At 41.0% G+C, this 14,548-nt stretch overlaps 1 protein-coding gene across 3 annotated transcripts in view; it reads left to right on the top strand.

Moving 5' to 3' along the window:
• Positions 1–3,096: 3,096 nt before the first annotated feature.
• Positions 3,097–14,548, top strand: part of MED23 (mediator complex subunit 23) — a 261,969-nt gene continuing 250,517 nt past the window's right edge. For all 3 annotated transcript variants that reach the window (XM_030196548.1, XM_030196549.1, XM_030196547.1), the window contains exons 1-3: positions 3,097–3,180; positions 10,473–10,504; positions 10,593–10,680. In XM_030196548.1, the coding sequence (XP_030052408.1) occupies positions 3,121–3,180; positions 10,473–10,504; positions 10,593–10,680 (180 nt within the window). In that variant the 5' untranslated portion in view covers positions 3,097–3,120. The remainder of the gene's footprint in view (positions 3,181–10,472; positions 10,505–10,592; positions 10,681–14,548) is intronic.

The following is a 14,548-nucleotide window of genomic DNA, read 5'->3' as shown; positions in this document are numbered from 1 at the left end:
CACCATTACCATAGCCCTAAGGGGTGAAGGGGGGCACCTACATGTGGGTACAGTGGGTTTTGGGGGTTTTTGTAGGGCTCAACATTAACCACCACAAGTGGAACAGGTAGGGAGGGATGGGCCTGGGTCCACCTGCCTGAAGTGCTATGCACCCACTAAATACTGCTCCAGGGACCTGCATACTGTTGTCAGGGAGCTGGGTATCACATTTCAGGCTGGCATACAGGCTGGCAAAAAACTTTTTTTTTAAATTTTTTTTGGGTGGGAGGGAGTTAGTGACCACTGGGGGAGTAAGGGGAGGTCATCCCCATTTCCCTCCGGTGGTCATCTGGTCAATTGGGGCACTTTTTTGTGATTGGACCTAAAAATAAATGGACCAAGTGCAGCCGGCGAAATGCTCGTCTGAGCCGGCCATCTTTTTTCCATTATGGGGTGAAGCCGGCTATCTCGTAACCACGCCGCTGTCCCGCCCCCACCCCGCCCCCATCCCGCCTTCTGTACCCTCCCTTGAAGGTTGGCCGGCTCCACGACGAAAAGCAGTGGGGCTGACTAAAATCGGCTTTCGATTATACCGATTTGGCCGGGATCAGGAGATCGCCGGCCATCTCCCGATTTGTGTCGGAAGATGGCCAGCGATCTCTTTCGAAAATATGCTCATTAGTGGAAGAGTGAAGAATAAGAACAAATGTGAATAAAAGATGAAAAACCATAGGTAGATGAAGTAAAAAGAGGGAAATTAAAGAATGGATAGTAAGAATGAATTAAATTTAGACAGAGAGAGAGGCAGAAAAATTAATTGAAGAAAGGCGAGAAAAATGACAAATGGACAGGAAACCCTGGCAAAAGAGTAAGAGAAGATGAAGGAAAGTAGAATCAAGAGACTGGGACCAACACAATTAGAAAAAGTAAATGGCAAGACAACAAAGGTACAGAAAATAATTTTATTTTTAATTTAGGATAAAGTAATGTGGTAGCTGTATTAATAAAGGTTAATAAATGCTATTAAAACATAAAATGGAAAATAAGGTGATACCTTTATATTGGACTGATTTTAATACATTTTTGATTAACCTTCAGAGACCAATACTTCCTTTCTCAGGTCAGGAGAGGATACCATAACAGCAGTATACTGTCCTGACCTGAGGCAGGAGGTTTTGGCCTCTGATAGCTAATTGAAAGGGGTATTAGACTAGTATAATAAAAAGGTATCATCTTATTTTCCAGTTTCAAATGCCTGAACTGAGCATATGTGGGAGGACTGGCATCGGTGTCTGAAGCACGCTGCCAACTGCTGCACTGCTCAAACAGTACAGTAGGAGGTTCATACAGTGGACCTCTTCAACTTATGGGGCTTGGGCAGCTCTACCAGTGATTCAACCAGTGGCACAATTTTGGAGTGGGCTCAAGCTCAAAGTGGGGGGCCAAGGCCCCCTCGCGGTTATGTCCCTGGGGGGAATAGATGCTGGATAGGAGGTGCAATAGAGTGAACTGAAACACTCCCTTTTACCCATCCCTGCTCTCATTGGTGTAAATAAAATATTTTATTTTATTTTTATTTTATTATTACATTTGTACCCCGCACTTTCCCACTCAAAGCAGGTTCAATGTGGCTGTAATAGGGATTACAGGTTATTGATAGTGAAACTTGATAGGGAAAATATAAGTTAAGTAAAGCAGAATAATAGAAGACATAGGTGGGTAGAGATGTGCAAGTGTTGGGTAAATGGGTTCATAGGATTAGTTTGGTTCATTTGGGTAGGCTTGCTTGAACAGATGGGTTTTTAATGATTTCCGGAAGGGTAGATAGTTCCTGATTGATTGGATAGGTCTGGGGAGGGCATTCCAGAGTGGGCTGCCTAAGAAGGAGAAGTTGGATCCATAGTAGGTTTTGTATTTGAGTCCTTTGCAATTGAGGTAATGTAGATTGAGGTAAGTTCTCGAGGTTTCAGACATGTTTCTTGGGAAGGTCAATCAGATTGATCATATTTTCTGGAATGGTCGTGGGATTGAGGTGTGCCAGGGGGCAGAGCCTTAAGGTACAGTGGGCAGAGCCAAGGCAGAATGGGGTGGGGCTGGGAGGGGCGTGTACTAAAATCTCCCACTCAAAAATCCAGTCCCCGTGGCAATTCTGCCTCCGCTCCTCAGATAGTCTGTTGGGCTGCTTGGGCTAGGGTTACCATATGTCCAGTTTTACCTGCACATGTCCCCTTTTTGAGGACACTGTGGAGCACCCGATTGTCCGGGTTTGCGGACAAACACGCAGGCTGGTGGGCGGATGGGCAGACGGGCCTCAGGGTGTACTATCCTCCCCTCCTTTACCTTATTATCATGCCCTGGTGGGCTAGTGGCCTCTTCAGAAGTCTTGCAAGGTCACTGCTTGAACTCTTGCCAGTCATTTTGAAGCAGCGCTGGGAGCAAGACAGGACAGCAGCCACACTGGGCAGGAAAGAGAGGGCTTTTTCCTGTTCTGAAGAGACCACTAGACCACCAGGGCATGATAAGGTACAGGAGGGGAGAGGTAGTTGAGTTGCGTGGGTTGAGGGAGGTTGAAAAATTGGGGAGGGGATATGCATGGGGGGAGAGGGAATCTGGCTTTCTTGGGGGTCAAAGCAACAAGGGGCAGGAGTCGGGACGGGGTGATATTTTGTGTCCTCTAAAAACAAGTTCTGCCACAGAAGACTAGTCCAAGTAGTGAAGTGAAAGTATGATGTCTGGACCAGACCAGGCAGTAGGGTTAGAATTAATTACCACCCTGATGAAAGATTATTCCGTTGTGATATATTAGATTGTAAGCTCTTTGAGCAGGGACTGTTTTTCTTCTATGTTTGTGCAGCGCTGCGTACGCCTTGTAGCGCTATAAAAATGCTAAATAGTAGTAGTAGTAGTAGTAGTGCTGCTGCTGCACAACACAACCAGGTCCAGGCATGTTTAATAGTTTGTTTTGAAAGTACCAATATGGCGGCTGTTGGGGAAAACAGGCTTCAAGCTTGTGACGTTTTGCCGTCTCCTGTGTTGCACTCTGGCTTCCATAGCAACTGTGATTCATGCGGCTTAGCGGAAGTGACGAAACGGAAGGAAACTGTCTTTGAAGTGGGCCCTGGCCCCACGGTGAGCGGCAGGATGGCGCTGCCCCTAGTGCCCATGGAGTCTCAGTTACAGAGCATCTTCGAGGAGCTGGTGGTGAGTGGGGAAGCTGCTCTGTATTCTTCTATAAAAATGGACTTCAAATATATAAATAGATAAGTTTGGTTTTGTACCTGTCTCTTTTCTTCTCGTAATGCGGCAGTGTTGAAGTGTTCCTTCTCCTGGGTTATTCTTTATATTTTTGGATTGCGGAAGGTGGGGTTAGGCATCAGATCTGTAACTGTTTTGATGTTTTTGGAAAAGATTCTGTCTTTTCCCTTTCACGGATGGTGACAGGCTGTTTAGTTTTTTACCTGCACTTGTTTCGATTTGGATCAGTAAGTGGATCAGTGTCTTTGGGTAGGAGCTGGCCTTGGTTTCACATAATTGCATACTTGAAAACTTCGTTTTGATTTTTCTAAGAAAATAATTAGAAGTCCATAAATCAATTGGTGGAAAAGCAGCCCTGTTCCATTCTGCGCTTTGTGATGAATTACAATGGATTCATACGTTCAGTGTTTATCAGAGTCATCCGGAAAAAAATGTTTTTAATCCTGAGAGAGGCAGAATAAATTTTTGACCTAAATGGATTTGGAGATGTTAGGCACACACATTTTGTTATATTTTATTAATAGTTTTTAAATCAACATGTGCTGAATAGATGTGCAGATATACAGGGGATGATGATATTCCAGTAGTGGAGGCATAGCTTGATGGCTAGAACAGTGAGTGTACTGAGAACCAGGGAAACCCAGTAGTTATCCCACTTCTGCTCCTTGTGATCATAGGCAAATCACAAAGGTGCTCATTTTCGAAACGGAAAAATGTCCAAAAAAGCAGCACAAAGTGACAGACAGATGGATGTTTTTCTTCCAATAATGTTCAAATCACTATTTTCAAAACAAAATTTTAAGACGTTTTTCTATACAGTTTGCAGTGTGTCCAGATCACAAGGGGGCATGATTTGGGCATTCCCACAATTTGGATGTTTTTCTCCCATAATGGAACAAAGCAAAAATGTCCAGGGCTAAAAGTTGGATGTTTTTGCCTGGACCTGTTTCATTCACGACTAAAGTATGTCAGAGCAGCAACCAACAGATCAGGGTAAAGCAACCCCCACGTTTATTAACAGACAAAGCCAAGAAGTAGGGGTAGACCAAGAAATCTCGACAGCCAAAGGTTGATTGATTGTGGTGACTTTATTGGCACCAAATATGTATTTGACCCTACACGGGACCGTGTTTCGACGGTTCTACCATCTGCCTCAGGAGTCAAACACTTCTGAGAAGTATCACAACGAATGGGTGCATAAATAAAACAGACACTGTAAAAAGCCTGCCAAAGGTCAAAACCTTTGGCGGGGTTTTTACAGCATCTGTTGCGATTACACTGCATCACAATGATATTATTTCCATTTCTGTTTTATTTGGCTGTCGAGATTTCTTGTTCCACCCCTACTTCTTGGCTTTGTGAATCACGACTAAATCATAAAAAGGAGTCCTAAATGACCAGATGACCACTGGAGGGATTAAGGCATGATCCCCCAGTGGTCACAGAAGGAAACTGTTTTGGAAGTGGGCCCTGGCCCCTGACTAGAGGGGAGGAGAGAGTGGCCTGCAGGATGGTGCTGCCCCTAGTGCCCATGGCGTTTCAGTTACAGAACATCTTTGAGGAGCAGGTGGTGAGTGGGGAAGCTGTTCAAGGTATAATCCTCCCCCCCCCCACACACACCTTTATTTATTTATTTATTTAGATTTTGCTCTCACCTTTTTCAGTAATAGCTCAAGATGAGTTACATTCAGGTACACGGGGTATTTTTCTGTCCCAGGAGGGTTCACAATCTACTTGCCCAAGATCACAAGGAGCAGTAGTGGGATTTGTAGTGGCCACCTCTGGATGTCAAGACCAGTGCTCTAACCACTAGGCCACTCCTCCAGTGGTCACTGACCCCTCCCTCCCTCCCCCCCAAAAGATGAGAATGAAACAGTACATGACAGCTTCAGATGTTATGGCCAGTCTTATTAGAGCAGCATGCAGGTCCCTGGAGCAGTGTAGTGGTTGGTGCTGTGCACTGTAGAGAAGGGGCCCAGGTCCATATTACACTCTGTTCCACTTGTGGTGGAAAGTGTGAGCCCTCCAAACACCACTGTACTCACATATAGGTGACACTTGCAACCATAAGGGCTATTGTAGTGGTGTACAGTAGGCTTTTGGTGGGTTTTGGAGGGCTTCTCATACAATATAAGAGGGTAATGGTGATATGTTTACCTGGAACCTTTTATGTGAAGTTCACTATAGTGCCCTCTAGGGTGTCCTGCTGGGATGTCTGTGTGGCTAGTTTACTAAGAATGCTGCCCCCCCCCCCCCCCCCCATTCGTCCCAAGGCTTAGTTTTGTGTGTTATTACTTTGGATGCAGTATACTTGTAATCCCGAAGAATGTACTTCCTTTCTTGATGTAAGTCGCACTGAACTGTTTGGGAATGCTGGCGACTAATAAGAAATAAAGTGAATTACCCTCTTAATCTTTCATTGTTTCAGGCACAAACTTATGGGCTGTTTTACTAAAGCATAGTAGTGTACTAACTGAATTGATGCATGTTAAATGCTAAGAAGCCCATAGGTATAAAATGGGCTTCTTAGCATTTAGTACACACTAATTCCGTTAGCTCATGCTTTGTGTTCCTGGGTTAAGGAGGCTTGCTTGGTGTCTTCTAGAGCAAGAATTGGATTTGATTTATTCAGTTTTATATCCCGCTTTATACCATAGTTTTAAAGCGGTTCACGGTATTTAAAAATGACAAAATATTCCGACTACATACATAAATAGCAGTTACTTCAGAATTTAAAAAAGTTCATAGTTGCCCAATGATATGAAATAGCTTACCTGAGGTTGTTAGAGCAGAAATGAAATGCTTATCTTTCAGGAAAAGACTGACATTTTGGTTGTTCCTGGTTAGTAGTCAAGAGACAGAATTACATGCTGGTGTTGAGATGGCCTTTTTTCAGGCAGTATGCACCAGTACTCTAAACCCAGCATCCTTTTTCAATGCCTGCCAAAAATGCTCATGGTCTCCCAGATTTACATATAATAGAAGCAAACTTCTGTAACTTTCTACCTGCCCCAGCTTACAATGCGAGAGAAGTCAAGAAGGTAAATGAAATCAGCCACATGCAGCACCTCATGGTCCAGGCTGCTCGCTGTTAAGCAGCACTCGTGAGCAGTTAAGCTGTCCAACAAAGGCACACCACCCACTACACAGATTGTCTCTTTCAAATGTGTTAGTAAGTAGGGTGGCAAGGGTTGACACTGCAAATGCCAGGGCTGCCGTGGCAGATATGAATTCCATCTCTAGGCTTCCCACCTACAGAAAGGCCATTAGCAGCAGGCTGGGAGCCAGCAAGGACTACAGGTACACATGCCTCTTTCCCTGTGCAGCCAGCACCTTTCACAGGGCAGCTTCCTGAGCTGTGCGGGTTCCTAAAGGTCTCAGGCGTCCATATTCTACTGGCCAGTTTAGTGAAGCATGGAGGGGGGAAAGGCCTGGGGCCTTTTTGGAGGAGGGGCCAAAAAAGGAAACAGATGAGCACTTTGGGGAGAGAGGAGCCATGGTAGGTAAGAGGTAAGCATGATGTGATAGGTGGTGGTGGGCAGATGGCCAGGTATAATAGAAGGGCGGGGCAACAAAGAAATACACATTCTGGAATGAGCAGTTGAGGAGAGAGAGGACCTAGGGTGTGGAGGAGGTATTCAAGGCAAGAAAAGAGGGAACCAGGGATGAGTGTGAGCATAATGTGATGGGGTAGAGGGGAGCTTTGGGGTCTGAAGACCAGCCATAATGAAGGGATGGGGCAAAAAGAGAGAGCAGGCGGATGAGTGGGCATGATGGGAAGGAGAGAGGTGGGGAAGGTAGAAAAGGAGGAAGGAGAGTGGTGATAAGGAGCAGTGGGGAAGAGCTACCAAATGGCAGAGAGAGATGAGAAAAGGAGAGGATGAGAGAGGAAGAAATAGAAGAGAGCACTGAGAAAGGATGAATCATGAAGGAGAGATGGGAAGATGAGAGAGGGAATGTGGAGAGGAGAAAGCAAAAGAAGTGGGGAAATTGAAGGCAGGAGAAAGATGTCATAATCTGAAGAAGAAGAGATGAGAGAGAGGGCGGTGGTAGTGAGAGAGTGGAAAGGAAAGAAACAAGGGAATGTGAGAGGTGGGAAAGGGTGATTGCTAGGCCAGGAGAGAGGTGTGTGTGTGAGGAGTGGACTAAATATAGATACGAGAAAGGGGGAAGAGGAAGTTAGGACTAGGAATGAAATGAACAAAAGAAAGATAGCAACAAAGTAGAAAAATCTAATGAATAGGCTAAGAGAATAGAATAAAATAATGAAAGAGGGAGATGTAAAATAATAAAGGAAAGTCTAGAGAAGTGAGCAGGAAAGAAATTGAGATAAAAATAGATGATCAAAAACTACAGAGATTTGAAACTATTTTATTAAACTTTTCTGCTGTAAATGGAAAGGTAGAACGGTTGAAGCTCATAGGGTCTGTCCAGTTCTATTTCTCTTTCTCCAGTGTGGAACTAGAGTTGGGTTTCCTACCCTACCAACCTCCAAACTACTCATTTCATTTGTTCAGTAATTTCTTCTGTGAAACCTACTGATTAAATATTACAGTTTTCTTATTGGTTGCTGTGTGTACTGCCAATTTCTCTGTTGCCATGCACAGGGTCAGATTAAGGCACAGGCAAAATAGGTATATATTTAGGGTACAAATGTTTAGGGAGGCCCTGTTGGATGTATCCAGAATGCAGGAGGTTAGAATTGCCAGATATCTGGCTTTTTAAAGGATTAAACAGATGTTTGCATTAATTTTTAGAAGCTAGAAAAATAGCTAATTTGAACATTTTTCAGTTTAAACCTTCTTTCCTTGTCATCATTGATGAATCCAGCAACAGTCGGGTTATGTCCATCCACCAGCAGATGGAGATAGAGAATGCTGAATCGAGATAAATAGCATACCCTGTAGTTTGGTCAGTCAGTATTTTCTATTTCCAGCAGGTTGAGGACAGCTTGCCATCTGTGTCTGGTCTCTGCTGTGGTAGGCTCCTGTTCCTTTGGTTTGGTTGAGCCCGGGGTGTTCTGCGTGGCTGGGGGTCACCTGGGGTATACTTGGTGGCACCAGCTCTCTCCCCTGTGGCCGCAAGCTTCTCCTTCCCTTTAAAAAAAAAAAATATATATATATATATATATGCACACACACATATACATAGGACAGTCTAAATTGGGCTCAGGCAGCAGCAGACCCCTTTAGGTTGCAGCTTTGAGAGCTGCGGAAGAGGGTTAAATGGTTTACTCCAGATTTACTAAAGTTAAAATGAATATAGAAAACTTGAGCATAAATAATGTAAAGATAAATCTAACCTATCTAGGGATAACTGGCGTGCTGCAGTCCATATTTATAAAAAGGCTATAACCTCAGGAAAAATATTATTCTGAATTGATTCAGAAAGATTGTTGTAATACAAAACAACTGTTTTAAATTGTTAATTCACTTATCAAACCTTTAGATTCTGTACGTTTTGCTAAAGAAAAAAAAAAAAAAAAAAAAAAAAAAAAAAAGGCACACAACTGCTTACAAAACAGTAGATGAAAAACAACAAAGCAGTGGAATCAAATGTATTTATTGGAACAATACCCGACGTGGCCACGTTTCACCCTCAGTTCAGTTGGAAGTAGCAGATAAATGGAACTAGATTTTGGAACTACTAGTGTGTATGATATATTTACATACACTTTTGATAGTTTATACCCCTGACGCAGCCTGAGGGTGAAACGTGGCCACGTCGGGTATTGTTCCAATAAATACGTTTTGCTAAAGATAAATATCCCTCAGTGAATCAACTGGACTTATATTTTCAGGAGAAGGTCCGTAAGTTAAGAACTGGGTTTTCATTGTAAATAATAATGTAGAGACGTCTATGGATTTAGCTTTTGTGGAAGGCATTCTGGTGAAGGATATGGAAGGAATTTGATGTAGACGAATCAGAAAAGAAGGCACTAGGTGTCTTGCAACAAAGCAAGAAGAAGAATCAGAGCAGACACAATCAGATCCAAAGAATCTTTGGATCTGATAGTGTCTGCTTTAGTTCTTCTTAATAATAATGTAGAGACGTCTATGAATTTAGCTTTTGGGGAAGGCATATGGAAGGAATTTGATGTTACTCAGTGGCCAATTTTTTCTAAATTATTTCAGAAATAAGTTTCCTCTTACTGTATATTAGATTTTTGTCCTCCTTATCTAATGGAAAAAGTTCCAATAGCATTTTGTGTTAATGTATATTCATGGATTGTGCATCAATTATCTCATAGAATTTTTCCTAATAGTTTGGCAGAAATTGTTGCGCCGATACCAAAAGATTCCAGTCAGTTGGTTTCTAGCTATAGGCCAGTGGCCTCTATTCCATTTTTCGTGAAATAAATGGAGGGAATGGTGACTATTCAACTTAATCGATATTTGGATTTATATGATATTTTTCCTGTGTCTCAATCTGGGTTTCTTGTGTTTTTTAGCATAGAAACAGTATTGTGTTCGTTCTTTGTTAGACCATGTTTGGACATTATTGTGTGAAGAAAAAAGTGCTTTCTTTCTTCAATTTGATATGATTCATCATTTGATTTGGTAGACTGTACCCTCTTATTACAGAATATTGAGGAATTGGGAATTACAGTTAATGTTTTCAATAGAAATCAAACAAAGTAAAACATGGAAAAGAAAATAAGATGATACCTTTTTTATTGGACATAACTTAATACATTTCTTGATTAGCTTTCGAAGGTTGCCCTTCTTCCTCAGATCGGAAATAAGCAAATGGAAGAAGGGCAACCTTTGGTACCACAAATTAACACTGTAGTTTCTTTTTAATGAGGAAGCTTCTCACTATTCGGAAATTTTTTGAACTCAACCACTTTCAGTGGCTAGTACATTCATTGTTACTCTCATCTCTTGATTATTGTAATCTGATTTATCTTGGTTGCTCAAAGGGGTCATTGAAGCTTCAAACTGTAAAAAATAAAGCTATAAGATTCTTTTTTGGTTTATCTAAGTTTGATACGGTCTTCTTTTTATATTAAGCTTCATTGGTTGCCCATAGTGGCAAGAATTTGTGGAAGAATTTGAGTTTGTTCATTGTCGACACCCCTTGGTGCTTCTGCTATGTTTTCTTTTACAATCTCATGCCCACCGGCATCTGTACTGTTCAAACCTCTCTTCATGGACGTGATAAAGTTTTAAATTTATTTGATATACTGAAAACCACAGCTTCCAAAAGTTAAAATCTGTAAACTTTGTTTTTTTCAGAAAACAGAAGTCATCGAGGAAGCTTTCCGTGGGTAAGAAATGTTCCCAGATTCATTCCATGCTAGATGGTTACTTTTCCTGTAATCATTTCCTGACATACCGTATTATTGTTTTGAACAGAATGTTTATGGACACTCCTGAAGATGAGAGAACAAAATTAGCATGCTGTTTGGGTGCTTTTAGACAGTTCTGGAGTAGTCTTTCCCAGGTGAGCATTAAGGTCTAAAGATCAAGATTAAATATTGTACAAAATATTATTTATTTTCTCATTTTTACTGCTCATTTTGATTTTGTTTAAGATTGCAATCACCAGACCCCCCTCCCCTCTAGAATATATCTAGATTTTCAGTGGGGTTTATGATTTGTAACCTGTGGTCAGTCGTGTAATCCATCTTTATCACAAATATATGGTTATGTGCAACGCTTAAGATCCATTAAATCCAGATAAATTCAAGCCTTTTAAATTTAAATCTGTAAATTTTGATGTCATGAGCAAAGAGAAAACAGAAGTTGGGTTTTAATTGTAGACCTTCAAATTATTGTCATGCTTGAATCTATTTGCAGCTGTCAGTTTTCTGTAGTTGACATTTCTTCATTCCCTCCTCTGTATCTACTGAAGATAATTATGGAATGCCAGCTACCAAAAGGTAGTCAAAAATCATTTATCATTTATTGAAATTGATATACCGCTTCTTTGGCCAGACAGGTCGAAGCAGTTAATAATAAAGTTATAATTAAAAGAAATTAAAGGAGAATGCCATAAAATACTAGGTCAGGATTACTCTTTCTAAAAGAATAGAAAAGAGAACCATTCACACTGACTGAACTCGCTATAGTCCAAAGCCGGGTCCCCTAGGAAAACATTTGTTAGTATATTTAATAATTTCAAAATGGCAATTCAAACAAATGTGTTTGTAATAGAGTGAAAAGTAGTATAAGACTTTTCAAGCCTAAGATAATTTGGCAGAGAATTACAAAGTGCAGGGGCCAATAAACAAAATGCACTGTTCCTAGTCGACTCCCGTCTAGCTTTAACAGGATGGGGCACAACTGGTCTGTTATTAAGTGAATGAAGGGCACATACTTATGTGTATGGAATAACTATGCTAAATCAGGCTTACCATCATAAAGAACTTTGTGTTAGAGTCAAAATTTTGAATTTGATCCTGAATTCTATTAGCGGCCAGTGTAGTTGCCTGAGCAAAACTGTTACATGATCATAAAGTTTTGCCCAACTTCTTGACTGTGTTTGTAAGCGTTTCAGATTGGATTTTGTAATGCCAGCATACACAATAATAATGCGAATTAATTTGTGCATAGAACAGTAAACGTAAGGATTCAGCATGACAGCAACAAGACTTTGGGTGATGGACCCACTATAGTGGTATCTGAAAGTGGTGGAAAAGCTGATTGCAGTGATTCCGCCTTAAAAACCCCCAAAAAAGTAGTTTGCTAGAATGTCTGGAGTGGTCAAGAAAAAGGTATTGCACATATAATATATATATATATATATATATATATATATATATATATATATATATTAACTTGTTAACCTTTATTTCCATGTGTTCAAGTGGACTGCCATGGCAGCTACACTACTTCATCGTAGCAAAGATCATGAATCACAGTTTTATGATCATACTAGACTAGATATTCCTCTGTCTGTTTTCAGTTTCTTTAGGATGAGGTTATAACAACATATTTTTCTTATATGCCTTTTCCACGGGGTGTATAAGGTGTGAAACAAAAGAGTAGCTTATAATAAAACATTAATTAAACCATCTTAGCAATGAAACATCAGTAATAGCATTGAGTAATAGATAAAAATAAAATCCAATCTTAGTGTCTAGGCGACCTTGGCCAGTCTGGTTTTCAGAATGTCCATACTGAATATGCACCTGAGAAATTTGCATACACCAATGTAGGCAGGTCTCACATTGAGCCTGAAAATAGGTGGGAAAATGTGGGATACAAATGTAACAAATAAATACGTGCATTTATTGTGGATATCCTGAAAACCAAGGGGTTGAAGCCAAAAGCAGTGCATTGGGGCTTAGTACAAGGTTTCCTTAAGCATGTGCAAAAGAAAAAAAAAAATTGCTAAATGATATGGTAAGCAAATGAAATGCAAAACGACTGTGGTAAAAATGTGAGCTAGCATAGTAGAGCAACACTGGCTGCGTGCATAGATATTCAGCACCCGGAGTTCCACATATGTATATCTGTGCATACAGTTTTGCAGTACTATTTGTTTATAGAATACCATTATATCACATGGACAGATGTGTGTGAATGTCTATCGGCACTTTTCAACTTCCAATTTTGTCAAAAGTCCACCATCTTTCTTCCAGCACACCTCCCCGCTCAGCTCCTCCTTTTCAGGGAAGCCAGAAAATGTTGCAGGTCCTGAATGTTCACGGTAAAGAGGAGAAACAGGCATAAAATCCAGACAAGCTAATTAAAACCTAGAACCCTGCGCTTAGCCTTTGGGTCTTCTGTGCATATTTGCAAAATACTGTACATAATTAAATATTAACCCATCTGAATATAAACCGAGAACATTTTCCCCCTAAAAAACAGTGGAGAGGGAATGTTAACTTGAATATAAACTCAAGGTATATATTGTAACATTTCTCTCCCCCCCCCCCCCCCCCAAATGGTAACTGACATTTCTCTTCTTACCTCCCTCTCACATTTGACGATTCAAAAATCATCATGGTCTTTCAGCCGGTGCGTGGCCTTGAGCATCCGCACATACTTATGGCCTGATGATTTCTGCCCCCTCTGAGACTTCCAAAGTTTGAGCAGGAAATCTCGGAGATGATGGGAGCCAGCACGAGTTGAGCATGCACAGATGTTCAAGGCTCGCACTGGCTAACCATGTTGATTTTCATTTTAGTGTCAGAGGTGAGAGGGAGATAGGGAGAGAAATGCTGGTCATCCGGGGGAAGGGGGAGAGAATACCTGGAGGCTTATTTTCAAAGTACTTAGCCTCCCAAAGTTCCATAGAAACATATGGAACTTAGCCTCCCAAAGTGCTTTGAAAATATGCCTCCTGGTCATCCAGTGAGGGGGAGAGAAAAGCTGGTCACTCAAGGGGGAAAGAAATGCCAGTCACCATGCAGTAAGGAGAGACATACTTTAAATGTTTTCCCTGGCTCGGATATAAACAGAGATCCGATTAAATTTTTTTGGGGGGAGGCAGGGATCTTTGAACAAAAAATCTCAGTTTATATTTGTGTAGTTACAGTAGCTAATAGCTTTATTACTGTGGATTTAAATGTGCATTCTACCTGAAGCTTGGCTCATAGTTTGCAAAACTTATTTTTCCTAACTTGTCGCATAGTATCAAACTTATTTTTGCATTGTGTGCCCACAAAATTATGCACTTAAATCTGAGATACGTGCACACAAAATCTAGAGCACTTTATTGCTGGCCCCCAGGTTGGCCAAGTGATCAAGAGAAACAAAAAACCTTCCACAAGTAAACATAGACAGAACAAAGGAGTGGAAGATGCCAGTCACAATCTCCAAGGTAATCAGTAAGAATCTTTTATTATCCAAATATAATGGTGCAAACAGTCTGAATTGTGTTAATTTTGATGGGCTATATATATTACTACATGTTCTGTGTGTTTTTTTTTTCTGAATCATGACCTGGCCTCCCTGATGGCTGAAGCCAAATGCAGAAAGATCTTGGTGGAAGTTTGCAGCGGAGAGAGGGCATGACCAAAGAATCATCCTAAAAAAATGGTGGTATTTGATGGAGAAAAGCAATGAAGAACTTTGATAGTATACATGTCCTAAAAATAAACAAACAGAATTAAATTCATTGAGAGAGATTTGTCACATGTCTGTTTGGCAGGATAGAAGAAATGTTCAGCAATGATGCTGGTGGATTCCCTTGTCATATGATTGCAGTCATATGAGTTATGTGAAGAGGTATCCAGTTCTCAACATAATTTTCCCCTGAGACAGCCCATTGTCTGTGCTGGGCATTATTGGTTGAATAAGTTTATCTGCTTATTTTTTCATCTGTTCTGCTTTTTGTATCACCATCTTGGATCTTGCAGATA

Source organism: Microcaecilia unicolor, chromosome 3 (assembly GCF_901765095.1).
Source record: "Microcaecilia unicolor chromosome 3, aMicUni1.1, whole genome shotgun sequence".
NCBI classification, from domain to species: domain Eukaryota; kingdom Metazoa; phylum Chordata; class Amphibia; order Gymnophiona; family Siphonopidae; genus Microcaecilia; species Microcaecilia unicolor.
This window is presented reverse-complemented; position numbering and strand designations above follow the sequence as displayed.